This window comes from Cololabis saira, chromosome 5 (assembly GCF_033807715.1).
Source record: "Cololabis saira isolate AMF1-May2022 chromosome 5, fColSai1.1, whole genome shotgun sequence".
NCBI lineage: Eukaryota > Metazoa > Chordata > Actinopteri > Beloniformes > Belonidae > Cololabis > Cololabis saira.
The window spans coordinates 43,882,924-43,908,332 of NC_084591.1; the positions used below are offsets into that span (position 1 = coordinate 43,882,924).

A 25,409-nucleotide genomic window follows, 5' to 3' on the forward strand; every position below is an offset into this window, starting at 1 on the left:
AGAAATGCACCGAAAGGATTCACATTCCTAGGAGTACCTTAGAAAGCTTATAATAATAATTATTATTTACTAATTGTTCTCTACCGTATTCTTAAGATGAATTTGCTTACTTTTTCTCCAGTTTTTTTTTTTTTACAAATTTGGTGTGTTGTTATTCTGGTGTTGGATCAGATCCTCATATTTAAAACATGAAACATAGAAAAACACAAAAAAGAAAAAAAAAACACAAGTGAAAACTACATCTCAGTTTGATTCAGTGTCACAGACAGAAATGAATAGTTTGTGTTTTACGTTACCACTGCAGTACTTAATTTGGTCCAGTTATCTCCAAGTTTTCCGTTATTCTGTTAATGTCCTGATGTTCTGGTGATCTGTCAGATCCTACAAATGTAAACCTGAGAAACAAGAGAAAGAATAAAAACCACGTTCCTCCGAGTATGAACCTGAGAAAAGAAAGAAAAAGAACCATACAGGTACTTTAGATTTGCAAAACATCCTTTTGATGATGATTTATTTTAAATTGGTGGAACAGACATGTACATGCCTTGTATTTGTGTTCAAAACTTCATACTTAAATAAGCTTGTGTTTTACGTTACCACTGCAGTTCTTCATTTGATCCAGTTACCTTCATATTTTCAGTCTGATGTGATAAAAACATTTACCTTCTTCCAGTGTCGTTTCATATTAGTGTTCTGTTAGTCCAGTGTTCTGGTACATCCTCCCAGTGAGAACCAGTGAAGAAATGAGTAAAAACATGAAATAATAAAACTGATCAACTTACCAGGTGGGACTCTCATTCTTTGTACTTTTTTCATTCTTACTTGTTAATGTTTCATCACCTTATTGTCGTGCTGATATTACATTATTCTCATAATCTGATGTCCTGATATTCTGGTGTTTTATGAGATCCAAGAAATGTAAACCTGAGAAACAAAAGAAAGAAAAAGAAACATGTTTAAATATGTACCATCAGTTTCCTCCAAAATATTGACTCAAATATTCTGATTATATCCACATACCTGAGGGTTTACCTTACAAACCTCATACTTAAGTTCCACCGTACCTGATAGATGAGATGACGTTACAAACCGTTTTGCATTTTGTCCAGTTTTCTGCTCATCTGCTGTGATGTTATTCTGATGTTGGATCAGATCCTCATATTTAAAGCAGCACAATGTAACTTTTCCACCTTAATTTTATATTTCCAGAGTCATTGTGATGGTACATCAACTTATAACAGGTTTAATGAACCTCTGTCATGGTCTGAGGGGTCTGTGTCGCCTTCACTGGCACTATGTAACTTGGAGGTGGATGGTAGGAACCCTTCCACACTACTGCTAAAGCACTACCGCTTTTGTCCAAAGGAGCCGCCAAACTCAACAAAAGCTGAAAGTTACATTATACTGCTTTAAAACATGAAACATAGAAAAACTAAAATAAAAAACAAGTAGAAAGTTCATCTCAATTTGCACATTGGAAAACATGTGAGAAAGAAAAATAATCAAATTTCAATGATTCATGTCAGTTTTTAAATTTCTTCACTTTGTTTCAATTACAGAGGTGAAATATTTCAGTGTGATGCTCTGATGAATACTCACTGTAAACCTGAGGAAGGAAATGTTGCTTAATATATAACCTGAGGTCAGATCCATTGTGATGTCATTAATGACATCATAGAACTTTGATGATGCATCTCTGTGATGTTTTAGAATGTTTATTCATTGTGAATCCTTTAACATTGTTGAATATGAATGATTGTATCAATTAATGTCAGAAATGCACTGAAAGGATTCACATTCCTAGGAGTACCTTAGAAAGCTTATAATAATTATTATTATTTACTAATTGTTCTCTACCACATTCTTAAGATGAATTTGCTTACTTTTTATCCAGTTTTTTACAAATCTGGTGTGTTGTTATTCTGGTGTTGGATCAGATCCTCATATTTAAAACATGAAACATAGAAAATCACAAAAAAGAAAAAAACACACAAGTGAAAACTACATCTCAGTTTGATTCAGTGTCACAGACAGAAATGAATAGTTTGTGTTTTACGTTACCACTGCAGTACTTAATTTGGTCCAGTTATCTCCAAGTTTTCCGTTATTCTGTTAATGTCCTGATGTTCTGGTGATCTGTCAGATCCTACAAATGTAAACCTGAGAAACAAGAGAAAGAATAAAAACCACGTTCCTCCGAGTATGAACCTGAGAAAAGAAAAAAAAAGAACCATACAGGTACTTTAGATTTGCAAAACATCCTTTTGATGATGATTTATTTTAAATTGGTGGAATTGGTAACATGCCTTGTATTTGAGTTCAAACCTTCATACTTAAATAAGCTTGTGTTTTACGTTACCACTGCAGTTCTTCATTTGATCCAGTTACCTTCATATTTTCAGTCTGATGTGATAAAAACATTTACCTTCTTCCAGTGTCGTTTCATATTAGTGTTCTGTTAGTCCAGTGTTCTGGTACATCCTCCCAGTGAGAACCAGTGAAGAAATGAGTAAAAACATGAAATAATAAAACTGATCAACTTACCAGGTGGGACTCTCATTCTTTGTACTTTTTTCATTCTTACTTGTTAATGTTTCATCACCTTATTGTCGTGCTGATATTACATTATTCTCATAATCTGATGTCCTGATATTCTGGTGTTTTATGAGATCCAACAAATGTAAACCTGAGAAACGAAAGAAAGAAAAAGAAACATGTTTAAATATGTACCATCAGTTTCCTCCAAAATATTGACTAAAATATTCTGATTATATCCACATACCTGAGGGTTTACCTTACAAACCTCATACTTAAGTTCCACCGTACCTGATAGATGAGATGACGTTACAAACCGTTTTGCATTTTGTCCAGTTTTCTGCTCATCTGCTGTGATGTTATTCTGATGTTGGATCAGATCCTCATATTTAAAACATGAAACATAGAAAAAAATAAAAATAAAAGACAAGTAGAAAGTTCATCTAAATTTGCAAACTTGAAAACATGTGAGAAAGAAAAATAATCAAATGTCAATGATTCATGTCAGTTATAATATTTCTCCAATATTTCTGGGACTGAGATCAGGGTTTGGGTTTGTTTTTTTTTTTACTTTATTTTTTTTTTTCATTATTTATTTTTATGTATTTTTTCCTTTTTTAAATCATTCATTCAGGATTCCCTCCATCATCTGTTGACCTTCAGCGTCTGCGTCGGACAACTCTCCTGCGTCTGCGGGCGACGCGGGTCCTACGGACTCTCCGGCGCCTGCGGACGGGGCGAGAGCTCTGTCTGCGTCTGCGTGGCATTGTCAAAAGATGTGATGAGAACTAGTAAGGAGTTCTATTTATAAACTCTGTTACAAGCTTGTTGATGGAATGGAATGGTTAATGGAATTGATGACATCATATATTCTTTAATGGAATTAATGACATCATAACTTGATGACATCACATCTTCTTCAATGGAATTAATGACATCATAACTTGATGACATCATATCTTCTTCAATAGAATTAATGACCATATTATTTGGGGTTTTTGGTTTAGTTTTTACTTCATATCAGTGATGATGTCATAGAAAAAAAAGAAAGCAGACTTTTAATTACTTTAAATTACAAAATAGTGAATAAGAGAATGATGACTGTAATAAAACACATCTTACAGGGTTTTTAGCTTTGATTTCACCTGATAAGTCTGGAAACCGCCGCAGACAACAGTGATGTCACAGTCATGTATTGATCATTGATGTGTACAGTCATCTGACAATGATGGCAGGATGAAAACGTCCAATCATGTGCTAACAGTGGAATGATGATCTTCAGCAGTTTCTATTCTGGCTCAGAGACCAGGGCTTTATGCTCTTATACACTTTCTAAACCCACGCTGAAATGTGTGGAAATGCCTGTAAAACCCTTCGTGAAGCTTCCTTAAAACAAGTCCAGAAAAAGCCATTAAAGGTAAAACAGAGACTTGCTTGGGTAAATGAAATCAGACTTAACTCTAGCAGTTAAATATAAAAACACACCAGCTCAGGAGAGCAGTATTATATATGTAGTGGATATGGGTAAATTAAACAGTATGTATGGATATGAATGAAAAGAAAAAAGTATATATGGTATTATAATAGTATATATAGTATAAGGTCATATATGAGGTGTACAACATTATTGACATCTCACCCAGAATGAAGCAGATCCAAGTCGTACAGTGAGATGTTTTTTATTCTGTTTTCCATTCATGTGTCCTCTGCCATTGTTGTAGGTTTTTAAAAATGATTATTGAAAATAACTGCAACAAAAAACAAACATAGTTATTAAAAATAAAAACATTAATATACAGTATCCAGGGAGAAATTTCCAATTAAGATTGTAACCAAAGCACAAAGGAGTTATAAATGAAGGTTTAATTTAGCCTCATGGATAGTGTTTGGCAGGGTATTATCTGTGGATCAGTGTGATGCAGGTGATACCCTCTGATTTTGAATTTAATTCTTAGATAAACTAGTTTCAACATCAGGGAGCTAATTTGGGGTCAATGGTATTTGGCTGTGAATTATTCCTTGCTATTACAATTATCTCTTTTATTATTTATTTAATTATTATTGTATTGTACATTATACTTAATGTCAGAAATGCACCGAAAGGATTCACATTCCTAGGAGTACCTTAGAAAGCTTATAATAATAATTATTATTTACTAATTGTTCTCTACCGTATTCTTAAGATGAATTTGCTTACTTTTTCTCCAGTTTTTTTTTTTTACAAATTTGGTGTGTTGTTATTCTGGTGTTGGATCAGATCCTCATATTTAAAACATGAAACATAGAAAAACACAAAAAAGAAAAAAAAACACACAAGTGAAAACTACATCTCAGTTTGATTCAGTGTCACAGACAGAAATGAATAGTTTGTGTTTTACGTTACCACTGCAGTACTTAATTTGGTCCAGTTATCTCCAAGTTTTCCGTTATTCTGTTAATGTCCTGATGTTCTGGTGATCTGTCAGATCCTACAAATGTAAACCTGAGAAACAAGAGAAAGAATAAAAACCACGTTCCTCCGAGTATGAACCTGAGAAAAGAAAGAAAAAGAACCATACAGGTACTTTAGATTTGCAAAACATCCTTTTGATGATGATTTATTTTAAATTGGTGGAACAGACATGTACATGCCTTGTATTTGAGTTCAAACCTTCATACTTAAATAAGCTTGTGTTTTACGTTACCACTGCAGTTCTTCATTTGACCCAGTTACCTTCATATTTTCAGTCTGATGTGATAAAAACATTTACCTTCTTCCAGTGTCGTTTCATATTAGTGTTCTGTTAGTCCAGTGTTCTGGTACATCCTCCCAGTGAGAACCAGTGAAGAAATGAGTAAAAACATGAAATAATAATACTGATCAACTTACCAGGTGGGACTCTCATTCTTTGTACTTTTTTCATTCTTACTTGTTAATGTTTCATCACCTTATTGTCGTGCTGATATTACATTATTCTCATAATCTGATGTCCTGATATTCTGGTGTTTTATGAGATCCAACAAATGTAAACCTGAGAAAAGAAAGAAAGAAAAAGAAACATGTTTAAATATGTACCATCAGTTTCCTCCAAAATATTGACTAAAATATTCTGATTATATCCACATACCTGAGGGTTTACCTTACAAACCTCATACTTAAGTTCCACCGTACATGATAGATGAGATGACGTTACAAACCGTTTTGCATTTTGTCCAGTTTTCTGCTCATCTGCTGTGATGTTATTCTGATGTTGGATCAGATCCTCATATTTAAAGCAGCACAATGTAACTTTTCCACCTTAATTTAATATTTCCAGAGTCATTGTGATGGTACATCAACTTATAACAGGTTTAATGAACCTCTGTCATGGTCTGAGGGGTCTGTGTCGCCTTCACTGGCACTATGTAACTTGGAGGTGGATGGTAGAAACCCTTCCACACTACTGCTAAAGCACTACCGCTTTTGTCCAAAGGAGCCGCCAAACTCAACAAAAGCTGAAAGTTACATTATACTGCTTTAAAACATGAAACATAGAAAAACTAAAATAAAAAACAAGTAGAAAGTTCATCTCAATTTGCACATTGGAAAACATGTGAGAAAGAAAAATAATCAAATTTCAATGATTCATGTCAGTTTTTAAATTTCTTCACTTTGTTTCAATTACAGAGGTGAAATATTTCAGTGTGATGCTCTGATGAATACTCACTGTAAACCTGTTGAAGGAAATGTTGCTTAATATATAACCTGAGGTCAGATCCATTGTGATGTCATTAATGACATCATAGAACTTTGATGATGCATCTCTGTGATGTTTTAGAATGTTTATTCATTGTGAATCCTTTAACATTGTTGAATATGAATGATTGTATCAATTAATGTCAGAAATGCACTGAAAGGATTCACATAGAAGTACCTTAGAAAGCTTATAATAATAACTAGACAATTTCCTCGCAGAAATGTCGAGAGTGCCACGGCGGGCTGCTGTCCATTTGTGTACATTGCTTCATTTTGCAAGCAATAAAGGTGAAGGACTCAAAACTAAGTCTGATGACACCACACAGGATTCTCTGTCAAACCATTCAAAAGTTATAGCAGTTTTGTGGAGCAGAAGCTTCTTCTCAATAACCAGAACGTGTGTCTTTAAAACTGAACATTTATTCTCCTCAAACAAAACGGGAGAAAGTAACGGATCTTGCCTCGACATCTTCAGCACGCAGTTAGAATCAAAGTTAGCGGTAAACACCCGCTCGATCACTTCCTGTAGACTTCAAAATAAAAGCATTCCCCTTTAAACCGGAAATAGGGTATTTTCAGTACGATCTCGATACTAACATAAGAATATTGACCATTTAACGTTTATCAGGACATGTTCACTTTACTGTAAATAGTTTAACTGTAAATACATGTAAATAAACTGTAAATACTGTAAATAATGTAAATAGTGCATCTTATACATTTTAACTTACAGCTTTAAGTAAACATGAATTATCTGTTTCAATCCCTTTTAATAAAACAATTCACAACATTCTCCCGCCCGATACTTCTGCCGGTACTTCCCTCTCCGGCCCATGTCCTCTCTGCTCACGTTGGTTGCCTGAGATGGTGGAAGCATAGTCTTTGGTGGTAAGGAAGTTAGTCTTTTCCCAACCAGGAAATGAGAGGGTGTAGTGGCTGGGGCTCTGAAGCATCACTGTCCACATAAGAAAGAGGCCTGGAGTTTAACACAGCCTCTATTTCAGCAAGCATGGTTGTCAACTCCTTCGTGAAGCCTTCCCCATGATCCTCTTCAGACATGTTTTTACAGATCTCACAAGTCTTTCCCAGAAGCCGCCCCACCAAGCAGCTCGCTCGGCAATAAACTTCCAGAATAGTGAGAAGACAGGCGCATAGAAGGTAAAGAGGAGTCAAACGAGATCAGCTACGATGAACTCTATGACGTCCCTGTTCGGCAAACATTCAAACTACGAGCCGATGCTACTCCATTCAGCACCGACCACCTAAAGCGAGAGCGCCTGCACGATTCAAATCCATCCAAAGACACTTACAGCCACCAAACGCAGTCACACAATACAAGACCATTCAGCAGTAGATACCAACCTCCTCAGCCACACAGCGGTGCTACAGCCAGAAATGAGGAGCCAAGTTCATCATCTACAACAGATTTGGCCAAGTATTTAATACGTCGTGAAATGATAAGCTCTGGGCTGCTAAGTTTCGACGATCATCCTGAAAATTATTGGGCCTGGAAGGCATCTTTCTGCAGTTCTACAGAGGACTTAAATCTAACATCAAGGGAAGAGCTCGATCTACTGTGTAAATGGCTCGGGCCAAAATCATCCGAGCATGCAAAGAGAATACGAGCAGTCCACATCCACAATGCAGCAGCAGGTGTGAGCATGGTATGGCAAAGGTTGGAGGACTGTTATGGATCACCGGAAGCAATAGAAAATGCACTCCTTAAGAAGGTTGATGATTGTGGGAAAAAAATGCCTATTTCTCGCTATAGAAATGTCATCAAACCACACTTTTAAATTGAAGTACTGCTCTGAGCGTCACATATAGACGGGATTACATTGTCATACAATTTGGTGTATTCTATTTGTGTCTGAAAATTTCTTGCTAGAAATGTCATCAAACCATCTTTTAAATTGAAGTATATGAATTTGAAAAAAAAGAGGAATGAGGAAACCGCTCGCGGGCTCTGAGCGTCAAATATAGCTGCAGACAGAATTACATTGGAGTCAATAGGAGCCTATTGCGTCTGAAAGAGACGCAGAAGGGTACCTTGTGCGTCAGTAGGTTCGTGACCGTTCGTCGGATTCAGTGAGAGTGTGTTGCTCTGTGATGCATTGTGAACCCTCACTGAAAAAACTTCAGATAGATCATTTCTATATAAATGGTCACATGGCTAGCTGCAATTACCTTTTCCAGGACTTTAGATACAAATAGAAGGTTGGAAATATGTCAGAATAAGAAAAATAAAACATTTTTGAGTAGTCAAGTCGGGATGGGGTCAAAACAAACGTGGATGATTTAGCTCTATTGATGAGGAACAAGGTATAAATAGAAAAAGCCATGAGGGTTGTCAGATATTTTATACAAAGTGGATTTCCAGTCCCCTCCTTGAACCGCTACCTTACTGTGGTGGAGGGGTTTGTGTGGCCGAGTGATCCTAGGAGCTATGTTGTCGGGGGCACTTACGCCCCTGGTAGGGTCTCCCATGGCAAACAGGTCCTAGGTGAGACTAAGACTAAGAGCGGTTCACAAAGCCTGTCATGAAGAGGAGACATCAGAGGACCGCTACGTCGCCCGGATCGGCGTTACCGGGGCCCCGCCCTGGAGCCAGGCCTGGGGTTGGGGCTCGCTGGCGAGCGCCTGGTGGCCGGGTCTTTGCCCGTGGGACCCGGCCGGGCTCAGCCCGAAACGGCGACGCGGGTCCGCCGTCCCGTAGGCCCACCACCCGCAAGAAGGACCATGGCAGGCCAGTGCCTTGTGATCTGGGTAGCAGTCGAGGCGGGGTGCCTCGACGACCCAATCCCTGGACTAAAACCCTCACAGTATAGGGACATGGAATGTCACCTCGCTGGGGGGGAAGGAGCCGGAGCTTGTGCGTGAGGTTGAGAGATACCGGCTAGAGATAGTCGGGCTCACCTCCACACATAGCTTGGGCTCTGGAACCCAGCTCCTTGAAAGGGGCTGGACCCTCCACTACTCTGGAGTTGCCCAGGGTGAGAGGCGGTTGGCTGGTGTGGGCTTGGTTATAGCCCCCCAGCTCAGCCGCCATGTGTTGGAGTTCACCCCGGTGAACGAGAGGGTCGCTTCCCTGCGCCTTCGGGTCGGGGAAAGGTCCCTCACTGTTGTTTGTGCCTACGGGCCGAACAGCAGTGCGGAGTACCCGGCCTTCTTGGAGTCCCTGGGAGGGGTACTTGATAGTGCTCCAACTGGGGACTCCATTGTTCTACTGGGGGGGGGTTCTACATTGAGTCCGAGTGGACCATGTTCTCTGCCTCCATTGTCGACGCAGCGGCTCAAAGTTGTGGTCGCAGGGTCTCCGGTGCCTGTCGTGGCGGCAATCCTAGAACCCGGTGGTGGACACCCGAAGTACAGGATGCCGTCAGAGTGAAGAAGGAGTCCTACCGGGCTATGTTGGCCGGTGGGACTCCTGACGCAGTAGATAGGTACCGGCAGGCCAAGCGAGCCGCGGCTCGGGCGGTCCTGGAGGCAAAAACCCGGGTCTGGGAGGAGTTCGGGGAGGCCATGGAGGAAGACTTTCGGTCGGCCTCAAGGAAATTCTGGAGGACCGTTCGGCGCCTCAGAGGGGGGAAGCAGTACTCTGCCGGCACCGTTTAAGGTGCGGGTGGGGAGCTGTTGACCTTGACTGGGGACATTGTCGGACGGTGGAAGGAATACTTCCAGGATCTCCTCAACACGACTGACATGCCTTCCACTGAGGAAGCAGAGAGTGGGGACTCTGGGGCGTGCTCATCCATCACCCAAACCGAGGTCACTGAGGTGGTTTGTAAGCTCCTCAGTGGCACCGGGGGTGGATGAGATTCGCCCCGAGTACCTCAAGTCTCTGGATGTCGTAGGGCTGTCTTGGTTGACACGCTGTATGATCGAAGCAGGAGTCTGGTTCGCATTGCCGGCAGTAAGTCAGACTTGTTCCCGGTGCATGTTGGACTCCGGCAGGGCTGCCCTTTGTCACCGGTCCTGTTCATAATTTTTATGGACAGGATTTCTAGGCGCAGCCAGGGGCCGGAGGGGATCCGGTTTGGGAACCACAGGATTTCGTCTCTGCTTTTTGCGGATGACGTTGTCCTGTTGGCTTCATCGGAACGGGACCTTCAGCATGCGCTGGGGCGGTTTGCGGCCGAGTGCGACGCGGCAGGGAAGAGAATCAGCACCTCCAAGACCGAGGCCATGGTTCTCCACCGGGAAAGGGTGGCGTGCCTTCTCCGGGTGGGTGGAGAAGTCCTGCCTCAGGTGGAGGAGTTCAAGTATCTCGGGATCTTGTTCACGAGTGAGGGAACGATGGAGCGGGATATTGACAGACGGATCGGTGCAGCGTCCGCAGTTCTCGATTTACCGGTCAATCTACGCACCTACCCTCACCTATGGTCATGAACTTTGGGTAGTGACCGAAAGGACAAGATTGCGGATACAAGCGGCCGAGATGAGTTTCCTCCGCAGGGTGGCTGGACGCTCCCTTAGAGATAGGGTGAGGAGTTCGGTCACCCGGGAGGAGCTCGGAGTCGAGCCGCTGCTCCTTCACATTGAGAGGAGTCAGCTGAGGTGGCTTGGGCATCTGTACCGGATCCTCCTGGACGCCTCCCTAGGGAGGTGTTCCAGGCATGTCCCACCGGGAGGAGACCCCGGGGCAGACCCAGGACACGCTGGAGAGACTATGTCTCTCGGCTGGCCTGGGAACGCCTCAGACTCCCCCCGGAGGAGCTGGAGGAAGTGTCTGGGGTGAAGGAAGTCTGGGCATCTCTGCTAAGACTGTTGCCCCCGCGACCCGGGAATGGATAAAGCGGCGGACGATGGATGGATTTCCAGTCACATTGCTGGATCCTGTAAGAGGAATAAAGTTTAAACAAATCCCCTAATTGTAATTTTCAAACATGATTTTTTTTTATCTTATTTTTGTAATCTTATTTCCACAAATCCAGAGTATGTTGTTTTTTTTAAGATGCAACACTTAAGCGTTTTGATGGTTATTTAAACCTTTTTATCCTGGACTGAGCACAATACCTTGATGATTATCATTGATTAATAGGTAGATTTATTCACCCAGCTAAGAACTTCAATACTATTTTACAAATACTAATCCAGGTTCTGGAGTTTTTTCTGTAAAGTTTCGCCTAAACCGTGCATTTACATGTCAGTGATGACTTAAATTGACTTGATGGATTGCAAGCAGCCTTTGTCAGAGCACCTCAGTGAATAGCTGCAACACATAAAACACTAAAGCTGGTGGCCATTAAAACGAGAAATACATTTAGACAATTGGATAGTAGTACTGGTTATTGATATACTGACCAAGTATATTGATATACGTTTTGATGCTGATCTAGCAAATGAGCAAACTTAATGTAGTAGTTAAGCCTGCACCCACCAATGCCCTCAGTACCCTGTTAGGAGGAGCTGAACCCTGGACAAGAACAATTACATCAGTCATCTGCTGGTTGTCATCTCACTTTAATACACTGAGTTTAACCTTTTATGTTCAACCAGTGTTCACATGACTGCTGTTTACTCTGCAGGACGGGAGTCACCCTGACATTACATTCCCACAAGTTTGCTCAGAATCCAGACAGATGGTAAGAAGACACTCAATGTTGTTTGGAAATTATCTTTTGGTTTCCACATTTAAATTTTGATCATCAAAATAAAAGGATTTTTTTGGTTGTGTGAGTTATTAAAAAATGACAGAAGTCCATGATTTTCCGGTTTCACTTATGTTCTTTAAGTGATTGTTTTTTTTCATCGACTTTTCAAATTCCCTTTCTTTTTACTTTGTCCTTTAAAAAGAAACGCTTGCACCTGTAGAATTTGTGGTAATTCTTACCCTTATATGGGTAACAATCCTCCTCCTGCCCCCCCACATGACTCACGCACACATTCACTTACCGGTAGGTCCGAGGGGTTGGGGGGTCCGGGACGTGGCATACCCTGGGAACAGATAAACACTCAACATAGGGTCTTTGGAGGGGGGGGCACTGTCAAATGTGATGCCCTGACCTCCCTCTTCCTGTTTGAACCGCATTAGTCACCCACACACACTCATCACCAGGAGGCAGGAGTGAGGTCTTCCTCCACCCATGTTTCCTGCATTCAGCCTTGGGCTGGGGACCATGGGGGGGAGCTGATGGCCGGACCCGGGCATGGGCTCGCCGTGCTGCCTGGGGGGGGACTGCTGGGCCTCCATGGGGAGATGGCAGTGAGAGAATGATTGTCCACGTCTTTGTTAGTGAGTGTATGTTGGTGTGTGGGGGTGGGTGTCCTGCGGTGGACTGGCGGCCTGTCCGGGGTGTAAACCCTGCCTCTCACCTCTAATTAGCTGGGATAGGCTCCAGCAGACCCCCGTGACCCTGCAAAGGATAAAACGGGTATAGATAATGGATGGATGGATGAATGGATGGATGGATGGATGGATGGATGGATGGATGGATGGATGGATGGATGGATGGATGGATGGATGGATGGATGGATGGATGGATGGATGGATGGATGGATGGATGGATGGATGGATGGATGGATGGATGGATGGATGGATGGATGGATGGATGGATGTCCGTTGTCCAGCCTGGGTTTGGGGCTCCTTGCTGTTGGGTTTATCCCTGGAATCCCTGGAAGCCTCACTGGCACGGCGTAGAATATCATTCCTCATTTGAAAGAAGTGCACATGAGTCAGAAAGGGTCGGGGTGGTTTACCATCACTAGGCTTGGGTCGGAGAGTGCGATGAGCACGGACAAGCAGGGGCAAATAAGCCAGGCTGAGGGAGTCCATCAGCAGCTTGAAATAAACTCAGTTGGGCCACACCTTCAGCACCTCCACCTACCAGCCGTACGTTGTTGCTCCTGGCTCTGACCTCCAGGTCCTCACATTTAGCGGTCAGCAACATTTCAAAATCAACACGGATCACAGACAGCAGTTCACTGAGGTCATCAAAAAAGTCTGCAAAGTATTTGGGGGCCTTTAAACCTTCAGAAACAGGACTCTGGATGAGGCCTGCAGCTGTACAGCCACGTATTCAAAAGACTGAAACCTTCAAGGTGTTAACTCTTTACATTGAAATGATTAATTGAATAAGTCTGCAACCCCTCAGGTCACTCAGCCCTGCCTGTGATACATCCTCCCTGTTTCAGGAGACAGGATTTACTCTTTGGTTTTGCACAGAGACAGTTCCAGGGAGGATTATCACTCCATGATTTGTTATAATGCACAGACTTTGCTGTGTGTTAGCTTGCTCATAGTGTCCAGAAGCTATCGCAGGTAATCTCAGATGGAAAGAAGGAAAAAATCAGGGGAAAATCAGCATAAAATCAATAACATAAGCAAATCAAGCAGAGAGCAAGCAGAGGAAGTGTCTGAACTGTAAATCAGCAGGAATGAGGAGGAATATAGTTTTATTGTCCGTTGCGCCCAATCATGATCTGAACTTTGAACATGTTCCAGTTAATTTAAGATAAACAACATTGTAAAGATGAATGTTTGAACAACGAGCTGCAGACGAAGCTTCACTTCGTCTTATTCATCACATCAACTCTGCTGTTTGACAATAATCCTGTAAATCAGAGGACGAAACCAGAGCAGAGGGAGGAAGAAGGAAAGTTCTAGTGTGAAGGAGCAGAAATCCAGTCCAGAAGAGTCCTGTTCGTCTCTGAAAGAAGGTCCAAGCGAGTCCATCGGGTTTTCCTCCACAACACAGCTGAGTCTCTGAAACACTGGTGAGTCCAGAAGAAAACATTTACTGTGTTTCTGTCAGCGGGACGACAAAACTTCAACTCAGTTTACTAAATGTTATTCCTGAAAACTCCATCTGACTCTGGTCAAAGAACAGGAACCTTTAGAGGAAAATGATTCACATGGAATAGTTCATTATTGTGGAGTCGTGACATTAATAATCTAATAATCTAAACTTGTGTTGAGGAAACGTTCCTCCTTTTACTGTCAGACGGGTGTTTTCTCTGAGGATTCATGACATTCTTTGTTCTGTTTCCTTCTTCTTTTTCCTTCCTTCTCTCGTTGTTTTTCTCTTCTTCATTTCATCATTGCAGCTTTGACGTTTCACACTTTCACTTTTGTTTCCAGAGAACCAACATGTCTGCTGGCAGCAACCTGAGATCTGCAGATCAGTTCCTGTGCTCAATCTGTCTGGATGTGTTCACTGATCCAGTCACCACACCATGTGGACACAACTATTGTAAAACCTGCATCACTCATCACTGGGATGATAATGTTCTCTACAAGTGTCCCATATGTCAGGAGACCTTCTACACCAGACCTCAGCTGAAAGTCAACACCTTATTCAGAGAGATGGTTTCTGAGTTCAGACGTGAAGCTCAACAGAAATCCAGCAGCAGCAGCTCAGAGCAACAAGCTGCAGAACCAGGAGAAGTTCCCTGTGACGTCTGCACTGGAACCAGACTGAAGGCCCTGAAGTCCTGCTTGGTGTGTCTGGCCTCCTACTGTGAGACTCACCTGGAGCCCCATCTGACAAATTCACGTCTGAAAAGACATCAGCTGGTGGAGCCTGTGGAGAACCTGGAGGACAGGATTTGTACGAAGCACGATAAACCTCTGGAGCTGTTCTGTAAGACCGACCAGACATGTGTCTGCTCTCTCTGCTCTGTTTTAGACCACAAGACTCATGAGTTTGTTCCTCTGAGAGAAGAATATGAAGGAAAGAAGGCAGAGCTGCAGAAGACAGAGGCTGAGATTCAGCAGATGATCCAGAAGAGACGACTGAAGATTCAGGAGATCAAAGAGTCTCTGAAGATCAGTAACGATGCTGCAGACAGAGAGAAAGCAGAAGGTGTTCAGGTCTTCACTGATCTGAAGGAGTCTGTTGAGAGACGTCTGAAGGAGTTCATGAAGGAGATGGAAGACAAACAGAAAACTGCAGAGAAACAGGCTGAAGACTTCATCAAAGATCTGGAACAGGAAATCTGTGAGCTGCAGAAGAGGAGCTCTGAGGTGGAGCAGCTCTCACGCTCTGAAGATCACCTGCACCTCCTCCAAAGATTCTCATCCCTGAAAGATGCTCCACCCACCAAGAACTGGACAGAGGTCAGACTCCATCCACCTTCGTATGAGGGGACTGTGGTGAGAGCTGTGGACCAGCTGGAGAAGAACCTCATAGAAAAGATGAAGAAGCTGCTTGAAGCTGAGCTGAGGAGGATCCAGCAGTTTGAAGCTGATGTGACTCTTGATCCTGATACAGCACATCGTAAACTCATCCTGTCTGATGATGGAAAACAAGTCTATCATGGTGATGTGTGGAAGAATCTTCCAGATAATCCAGAGAGATTCTCTCCATGTGTTGGTGTTTTAGGAAAACAGAGTTTCTCTTCAGGCAGATTTTACTTTGAGGTTCAGGTTAAAGGAAAGACTGACTGGGATGTAGGAGTGGCCAGAGAGTCGATCAACAGGAAGGGACAAATCAGAGTGAGTCCTCAGAATGGTTACTGGACTGTTTGGCTGGGAAAAGCAAATGAGTACGAAGCTGTTGCAGGTCCTTCAGTCCGTCTCCATCCCAGTTCTCCTCCTGAGAAGTTGGGGGTGTTTGTGGATTATGAGGAGGGTCTGGTCTCCTTTTATGATGTAGATGCTGCAGCACTTATCTACTCCTTTACAGGCTGCTCCTTCAGGGAGAAACTCCACCCGTTCTTTTGTCCTAGTCCCAATCATGGAGGTAAAAACTCTGCTCCTCTGATCATCTGTCCTGTCAATCAAACTGTCTGATCTTTAATGTAATGAATCTTAGTCAACTCTGAATGTTCATTTAAAATGATTAAAGATTCACTCTGATTGATGGAAACAAATGTTATAGTTCCCTCCAAAGTTCTTTCATCTCATTAAAGTGATCATTTTGTTTGATTGATCATATCATTGGCGTTTCAAGCTTCTTTTGGTGATACAGCACTGAACCCTAAAATGTAAGAGATTTTTTTATGTTGTATGTTTAATAAGCTAAGGAAATTTCAAAACCATATACAGTATATATATGTGTGTGTGTGTGTGTGTGTGTGTGTGTGTGTGTGTGTGTGTGTGTGTGTGTGTGTGTGTGTGTGTGTGTGTGTGTGTGTGTGTGTGTGTGTGTGTGTGTGTGTGTGTGTGTGTGTGTGTGTGTGTGTGTTAGGAGTGTATGATCCCATGATGATACGTATAAGTTTTGTTCTTATAGGTTTCAGTTAAGTTGCATTTTTCTGTCTGTAATGTGTAATGTGGAGTTCTTTCACCTTTTCTTTTAACATATTCTGAATAATACACTTGAATTTGTTTTGTTACATATTGTTAAGTTACCTTTTAAGATTTACACAAATTATTCTTCAGATTTAAACTGGAAAATGGAAATGGATCAATTTACCCCCAGATGCAGATCAACTTACCCCTAAATTGGGGCAAGTTGAGCCACAAGATAACTTTTCCTTGAGAAGTCATATTTTCATTGCCCGTTGTCATGGAGACGTTATTATCATTTCGATTTAAAATGTACAAAACAGTGAAGTTTATTTTGTCTCGCCGGCCAGTGAACTCTGATTGCTCAGCACGCCTAAAGTTCTGATCCTAAAATCACCCCTGGATTATATTATTACATTAGTATGTTGTACTTCTACATTTTTCCTGTTTTTTGTTCCTCCTCATTTTAAAGGAACATTTGAGATTTTCCAGTCAAATATAACATCAAGTGATCTAATTGTAACATCTGTCTGCAAGTGTGAATGATCCTACAATATCTGATGATGGAAAGAGTGAAAACTGTTGGATTGTTGAATTGTTTCCTGATAAAGCAGAACTCTGTAATCTGTGTTTGTCTCTTATGTTACAGTTTTGATTTTGAAAAGCTCCATTTAAAGTTGCTTTTAGAGTCAGATAGATAGTTGGTCTTGCAGGGATTAAAACCTGTATAAATATCAACTAATATATAAATATAAAAACACACCAGCTCAGGAGAGCAGTATTATATATGTAGTGGATATGGGTAAATTAAACAGTATGTATGGATATGAATTAAAAGAAAAAAGTATATATGGTATTATAATAGTATATATAGTATAAGGTCATATATGAGGTGTACAACATTATTGACATCTCACCCAGAATGAAGCAGATCCAAGTCGTACAGTGAGATGTTTTTTATTCTGTTTTCCATTCATGTGTCCTCTGCCATTCTTGTAGGTTTTTAAAAATGATTATTGAAAATAACTGCAACAAAAAACAAACATAGTTATTAAAAATAAAAACATTAATGTACAGTATCCAGGGAGAAATTTCCAATTAAGATTATAACCAAAGCACAAAGGAGTTATAAATGAAGGTTTACTTTAGCCTCATGGATAGTGTTTGGCAGGGTATTATCTGTGGATCAGTGTGATGCAGGTGATACCCTCTGATTTTGAATTTAATTCTTAGATGAACTAGTTTCAACATCTGGGAGCTAATTTGGGGTTAATGGTATTTGGCTGTGAATTATTCCTTGCTATTACAATTATCTCTTTTATTATTTATTTAATTATTATTGTATTGTACATTATACATTTATTATTTTATGTTTATTAATATCATTGTGAATGGTACCTGGGGCCTGTACTACGAAGCAAGTTCAACATACCCAGGATATCTTTTCCTTATCCAGATTCACTAACCCGGACAATTGCAATCACGCTAAACGGTCACACGACGGTGGTTATCAACTCGGTATATCAACCCAGGTTTCTCCAATCTGGATATGAGCGCGTGCACATAAAAGGGGCTGTGTTTTCAGCGCATGACCAATCGCAAGCATGGAGAAGTCCGCTGTCAGAGCCGCTTTCAGTAGCGAAGAGCAAACAATAATTTTACGGAAATATGATGAGTATAGGCATATAATACAGGCAAAAAGCAACACAGTTGCAGCTGCAAAATGCAGGAAAGACAGCTGGCAAAAGATCGCTGACTGTATAAATGCGTAAATTCATAGGGATATAAACATATATTTGAATATTCTGGGAATCTTAATCTTAAACTGTAAACCATGATCAGCAATATTAAAATAATAAAAGGCTTGCAATATTTCAGTTGATTTGTAATGAATCCAGAATGTATGACATTTTTTTGTTTTTGTGTTTGCATTACAGAAAATCACAATATTCAAATTTTCTGAGACAGTCCTGTATATATTGGTTCTATAACTATTGTTGTTGACCGATAACTTGTGCTGATGCTGTACCAAAGAATTGGGGTTTTTTATTTATTTTATTTTATTTTTTATTTTTTCAGGAGGGGGGTATTTAGTATTTTAAAGTGACTTCTCAGAATGTTCGAGGGACGAAATTGAAAATCCCTTTTTTGCTATCCCCTTACAAATGCATCTTCTTTTTGATTTCTTCTTGATTTATTTATTTAATTGGTATTAGTTTTGGATTGACTGTACATCGGATTTTGGGTGATGATTTGTTTTATTTATTCATTGATTGATTTATTTTTTATTTTCTCCTCCACCTCTTTTTTCTTTTTTTCTGGATCGTTCATACAGGTACTCATCAGGGAAAGCAAAGGGGTTTTGGCGGTCCCTGAATACGCGTTCTCTTCGGAGGGATCCTCTCACGATCCGCGCACCGAGCTCCACTGGATTCTCTTCGAAAGGGCATGCCATTTTCCAAGAGAGCTGATTGGTCAGTGGGCGGTGCTTTTATACCCGGCGATCTGTATCTCGAACATAACCTGCTCCAGAGCAGGTTAGCTGTTCAGCATAAGTTACCATGGCGATGTACCCCGGTGAGAAGTGAACCACCGTCGTAGTCCTGAAAACCCAGGGTTAAACCTGAAGTTACCTCGCTAACCCCAAATCCCGCTTCGTAGTACAGGCCCCTGGTCCTTTGGTATTTAGTTGTGATGTTACATTCATTCAATGGGATCCCTGTCCATTCACCTTTATTATCTCAGTGACAAACATGCAATGCCCTTAGTCTTCCACTAGAGGGAAACTCTTGATCAATTTTTGTTAAATGTGTTTCACTGGCCACCAGAGGGGCCCAGATCAATTCAAATGTAATGCTTTATTTCTCCACCAGAGGTTAAAGTTAAAAGTTAAAAAGTTAAAATGATCTCGACGAGAGGGAGGCAAATCAAATTTCAATGCAGTAGTTTTATATCTGCACTAGATGATCTAAGGATCTAATCCTCATATTGTACATTTCTGTTTATTTCTGCTTATACATTTTATTTTATTCTATCTCTTATTTTATCTCCATATATTTGTTTGTTTTTATATTTTTATTTTTATTTTTACTGTATTGCACCAATCACCACAACAAATTCCTTGTGTGTGCTAACAAACTTGGCAATAAACCTCCTTTCTGATTCTGATTCTGATTCTGGTTTATCAGCTCAAGGAGAAACTGTGGGGAAATACATCCCAGGAGTCAGAGGAGGAATACGGGAGGCAGATTAGGTGGTTTTCTCAGGATGTTGTATCCAGAGATTGGATGCAGGAGAGAAGTGGAAGAGAGCCGAGAGGCCGGACCAACTGGAGCTCCCAGCAAGGCAAGGCCAGGCAGGTTTACTGGTCAAGCCCATTTCAGTCAGTAAACGTTTGATGGAAAACATTGACATACAAGGTTTGTAACCCACTGAGATCAGGGTTTGGGTTTGTTTTTTTTAACGTATTTTTTTTTCATTATTTATTTTTATGTATTTTTTTCCTTTTTTAAATCATTCATTCAGGATTCCCTCCATCATCTGTTGACCTTCAGCGTCTGCGTCGGACAACTCTCCTGCGTCTGCGGGCGACGCGGGTCCTACGGACTCTCCGGCGCCTGCGGACGGGGCGAGAGCTCTGTCTGCGTCTGCGTGGCATTGTCAAAAGATGTGATGAGAACTAGTAAGAAGGAGTCGTATTTATAAACTCTGTTACAAGCTTGTTGATGGAATGGAATGTTAATGGAATTGATGACATCATATATTCTTCAATGGAATTAATGACATCATAACTTGATGACATCATATCTTCTTCAATGGAATTAATGACATCATAACTTGATGACATCATATCTTCTTCAATGGAATTAATGACATCATAACTTGATGACATCATATATTCTTCAATGGAACTAATGACATCATAACTTGATGACATCATATCTTCTTCAATGGAATTAATGACCATATTATTTGGGGTTGTTTGGTTTAGTTTTTACTTCATAACAGTGATGATGTCATTAAAAAAAAGAAAGCAGACTTTTAATTACTTTAAATTACAAAATAGTGAACAAGAGAATGAAGACTGTAATAAAACACATCTTACAGGGTTTTTAGCTGTGATTTCACCTGATAAGTCTGGAAACCGCCGCAGACAACAGTGATGTCACAGTCATGTATTGATCATTGATGTGTACAGTCATCTGACAATGATGGCAGGATGAAAACGTCCAATCATGTGCTAACAGTGGAATGATGATCTTCAGCAGTTTCTATTCTGGCTCAGAGACCAGGGCTTTATGCTCTTATACACTTTCTAAACCCACGCTGAAATGTGTGGAAATGCCTGTAAAACCCTTCGTGAAGCTTCCTTAAAACAAGTCCAGAAAAAGCCATTAAAGGTAAAACAGAGACTTGCTTGGGTAAATGAAATCAGACTTAACTCTAGCAGTTAAATATAAAAACACACCAGCTCAGGAGAGCAGTATTATATATGTAGTGGATATGGGTAAATTAAACAGTATGTATGGATATGAATTAAAAGAAAAAAGTATATATGGTATTATAATAGTATATATAGTATAAGGTCATATATGAGGTGTACAACATTATTGACATCTCACCCAGAATGAAGCAGATCCAAGTCGTACAGTGAGATGTTTTTTATTCTGTTTTCCATTCATGTGTCCTCTGCCATTGTTGTAGGTTTTTAAAAATGATTATTGAAAATAACTGCAACAAAAAACAAACATAGTTATTAAAAATAAAAACATTAATGTACAGTATCCAGGGAGAAATTTCCAATTAAGATTATAACCAAAGCACAAAGGAGTTATAAATGAAGGTTTACTTTAGCCTCATCAATAGTGTTTGGCAGGGTATTATCTGTGGATCAGTGTGATGCAGGTGATACCCTCTGATTTTGAATTTAATTCTTAGATAAACTAGTTTCAACATCTGGGAGATAATTTGGGGTTAATGGTATTTGGCTGTGAATTATTCCTTGCTATTACAATTATCTCTTTTATTATTTATTTAATTATTATTGTATTGTATATTATACATTTATTATTTTATGTTTATTAATATCATTCTGAATGGTAGCTGGTCCTTTGGTATTTAGTTGTGATGTTACATTCATTTAATGGGATCCCTGGCCATTCACCTTTATTATCTCAGTGACAAACATGCAATGCCCTTAGTCTTCCACTAGAGGGAAGCTCTTGATCCATTTTTGTTACATTTGTTTCACTGGCCACCAGAGGGGCCCAGATCAATTCAAATGTAATGCTTTATTTCTCCACCAGAGGTTAAAGTTAAAAGTTAAAAAGTTAAAATAGAATGGAAAATCTCGACGAGAGGGAGGCAAAGCAAATTTTAATGCAGTAGTTTTATATCTGCACTAGAAAATCTAAGGTTTATCAGCTCAAGGTGAAACTGTGGGGAAATACATCCCAGGAGTCAGAGGAGGAATACGGGAGGCAGATTAGGTGGTTTTCTCAGGATGTTGTATCCAGAGATTGGATGCAGGAGAGAAGTGGAAGAGAGCCGAGAGGCCGGACCAACTGGAGCTCCCAGCAAGGCAAGGCCAGGCAGGTTTACTGGTCAAGCCCATTTCAGTCAGTAAACGTTTGATGTAAAACATTGACATATAAGGTTTGTAACCGACTGAGATCAGGGTTTGGGGTTTTTTTTTTTTACGTTATTTCTTTTTCATTATTCATTTGTATGTATTTTTTTCCTTTTTTAAATCATTCATTCAGGATTCCCTCCATCATCTGTTGACCTTCAGCGTCTGCGTCGGACAACTCTCCTGCGTCTGCGGGCGACGCGGGTCCTACGGACTCTCCGGCGCCTGCGGACGGGGCGAGAGCTCTGTCTGCGTCTGCGTGGCATTGTCAAAAGATGTGATGAGAACTAGTAAGGAGTTCTATTTATAAACTCTGTTACAAGCTTGTTGATGGAATGGAATGTTAATGGAATTGATGACATCATATATTCTTCAATGGAATTGATGACATCATAACTTGATGACATCATATATTCTTTAATGGAATTAATGACATCATAACTTGATGACATCATATCTTCTTCAATGGAATTAATGACATCATAACTTGATGACATATTTTCTTCAATGGAATTAATGACCATATTATTTGGGGTTTTTTGGTTTAGTTTTTACTTCATAACAGTGATGATGTCATAGAAAAAAAAGAAAGCAGACTTTTAATTACTTTAAATTACAAAATAGTGAATAAGAGAATGATGACTGTAATAAAACACATCTTACACGGTTTTTAGCTGTGATTTCACCTGATAAGTCTGGAAACCGCCATGAAAACGTCCAATCATGTGCTAACAGTGGAATGATGATCTTCAGCAGTTTCTATTCTGGCTCAGAGGCCAGGGCTTTATGCTCTTATACACTTTCTAAACCCACGCTGAAATTTGTGGAAATGCCCGTAAAACCCTTCGTGAATCTTCCTTAAAACAAGTCCAGAAAAAGCCATTAAAGGTAAAACAGAGACTTGCTTGGGTAAATGAAATCAGACTTAACTCTAGCAGTTAAATATAAAAACACACCAGCTCAGGAGAGCAGTATTATATATGTAGTGGATATGGGTAAATTAAACAGTATGTATGGATATGAATTAAAAGAAAAAAGTATATATGGTATTATAATAGTATAGTATAAGGTCATATTTAAGGTGTACAACATTATTGACATCTCACCCAGAATGAAGCAGATCCAAGTCGTACAGTGAGATGTTTTTTATTCTGTTTTCCATTCATGTGTCCTCTGCCATTGTTGTAGGTTTTTAAAAATGATTATTGAAAATAACTGCAACAAAAAACAAACATAGTTATTAAAAATAAAAACATTAATGTACAGTATCCAGGGAGAAATGTCCAATTAAGATTATAACCAAAGCACAAAGGAGTTATAAATGAAGGTTTACTTTAGCCTCATGGATAGTGTTTGGCAGGGTATTATCTGTGGATCAGTGTGATGCAGGTGATACCCTCTGAATTTGAATTTAATTCTTAGATAAACTAGTTTCAACATCTGGGAGCTAATTTGGGGTTCATGGTATTTGGCTGTGAATTATTCCTTGCTATTACAATGATCTCTTTTATTATTTATTTAATTATTATTGTATTGTACATTATACATTTATTATTTTATGTTTATTAATATCATTGTGAATGGTACCTGGTCCTTTGGTATTTAGTTGTGATGTTACATTCATTCAATGGGATCCCTGGCCATTCACCTTTATTATCTCAGTGACAAACATGCAATGCCCTTAGTCTTCCACTAGAGGGAAGCTCTTGATCAATTTTTGTTACATTTGTTTCACTGGCCACCAGAGGGGCCCAGATCAATTCGAATGAAATGCTTTATTTCTCCACCAGAGGTTAAAGTTAAAAGTTAAAAAGTTAAAATAGAATGGAAAATCTCGACGAGAGGGAGGCAAAGCAAATTTCAATGCAGTAGTTTTCTATCTGCACTAGAGAATCTAAGGTTTATCAGCTCAAGGTGAAACTGTGGGGAAATACATCCCAGGAGTCAGAGGAGGAATACGGGAGGCAGATTAGGTGGTTTTCTCAGGATGTTGTATCCAGAGATTGGATGCAGGAGAGAAGTGGAAGAGAGCCGAGAGGCCGGACCAACTGGAGCTCCCAGCAAGGCAAGGCCAGGCAGGTTTACTGGTCAAGCCCATTTCAGTCAGTAAACGTTTGATGTAAAACATTGACATACAAGGTTTGTAACCGACTGAGATCAGGGTTTGGGTAGGAACTAAAATCAATGAAACCAAACATTTAAAGCATTGTTGTTTGTTTTGGGTTTTTTTTTTTTTTTTACACAAAAATAGATCCTTAAAACTGAAAAATAAGGCCTGAAATATTGATACTTTGCTATTGATCCGTCCATCCTCATAACTTACTAGTAATTCTACAGGTAACTTTCAATATCAAGAAATGACATTAAAGGAGCTGTATGTAAGAGCAATAATAAAACGAATCATAAAATGACCCCGATATGTCAACAGCCATTTAAAAATCATGTTCATTTCAAATACTTATGTCACTGACAACAGCACTCAAGCCAGGATATTCCAGTTTAAAAAGAGGAGTTGCAGCCCTCAACTGATGTTTATGTTGTCATTTTTTGTTTTGGCCTGAAGCTCCACCCTCCACCTATCTCCCAATCACCAAGTCAGTATTGTTTCTGAAGCTCCACCCTCCACCTATCTCCCAATCACCAAGTCAGTATTGTTTCTGAAGCTCCACCCTCCACCTATCTCCCAATCACCATGTCAGTATTGTTTCTGAAGCTCCACCCTCCACCTATCTCCCAATCACCAAGTCAGTATTGTTTCTGAAGCTCCACCCTCCACCTATCTCCCAATCACCAAGTCAGTATTGTTTCTGAAGCTCCACCCTCCACCTATCTCCCAATCACCAAGTCAGTATTGTTTCTGAAGCTCCACCCTCCACCTATCTCCCAATCACCAAGTCAGTATTGTTTCTGAAGCTCCACCCTCCACCTATCTCCCAATCACCAAGTCAGTATTGATCTGAAGCTCCACCCTCCACCTATCTCCCAATCACCAAGTCAGTATTGTTTCGGCATCCGGGTTGCCAGCTCGGCTCTAATTATCGCAGCCATGGCAGCCTACGTTCCTGCTGCATTCTGCAGCCTACCTGGCAACCTCTGGTCGGGGGGAGGAGGGGGAGGGTACACGCCGCTCAACAATATTTTGAAAGTGACTGCAGTACCAGTTTTGGACATTTCTTACAGACGGCTCCTTTAAGTATAACACCAAGCTGGAACAAATCCAGAATAATATCACAGTCTGAAGATTCATGTGATTCTTCTACCTAACACTCCCAATTCATATCAATAATATATCTGGATATCAATATTTCCCCCAGTTTTTCAATCATAACTTCATGCCCCCTACTTTAGAAAAAAACAAG

General features: G+C 40.3%; 1 protein-coding gene across 1 annotated transcript; it reads left to right on the forward strand.

Moving 5' to 3' along the window:
* Positions 1–14,335: 14,335 nt before the first annotated feature.
* On the forward strand, positions 14,336–16,195 carry LOC133444799 (E3 ubiquitin-protein ligase TRIM21-like). Its single transcript, XM_061722703.1, has one exon. It carries the CDS (start codon positions 14,340–14,342, stop codon positions 15,981–15,983), a length of 1,644 nt encoding a protein of 547 aa, XP_061578687.1. The 5' UTR covers positions 14,336–14,339; the 3' UTR covers positions 15,984–16,195.
* Positions 16,196–25,409: the final 9,214 nt, after the last annotated feature.

Bases quoted from the DNA above. Each gene is read 5' to 3' on its own strand.
- LOC133444799 (XM_061722703.1), top strand. From the start codon at position 14,340: ATGTCTGCTGGCAGCAACCTGAGATCTGCAGATCAGTTCCTGTGCTCA.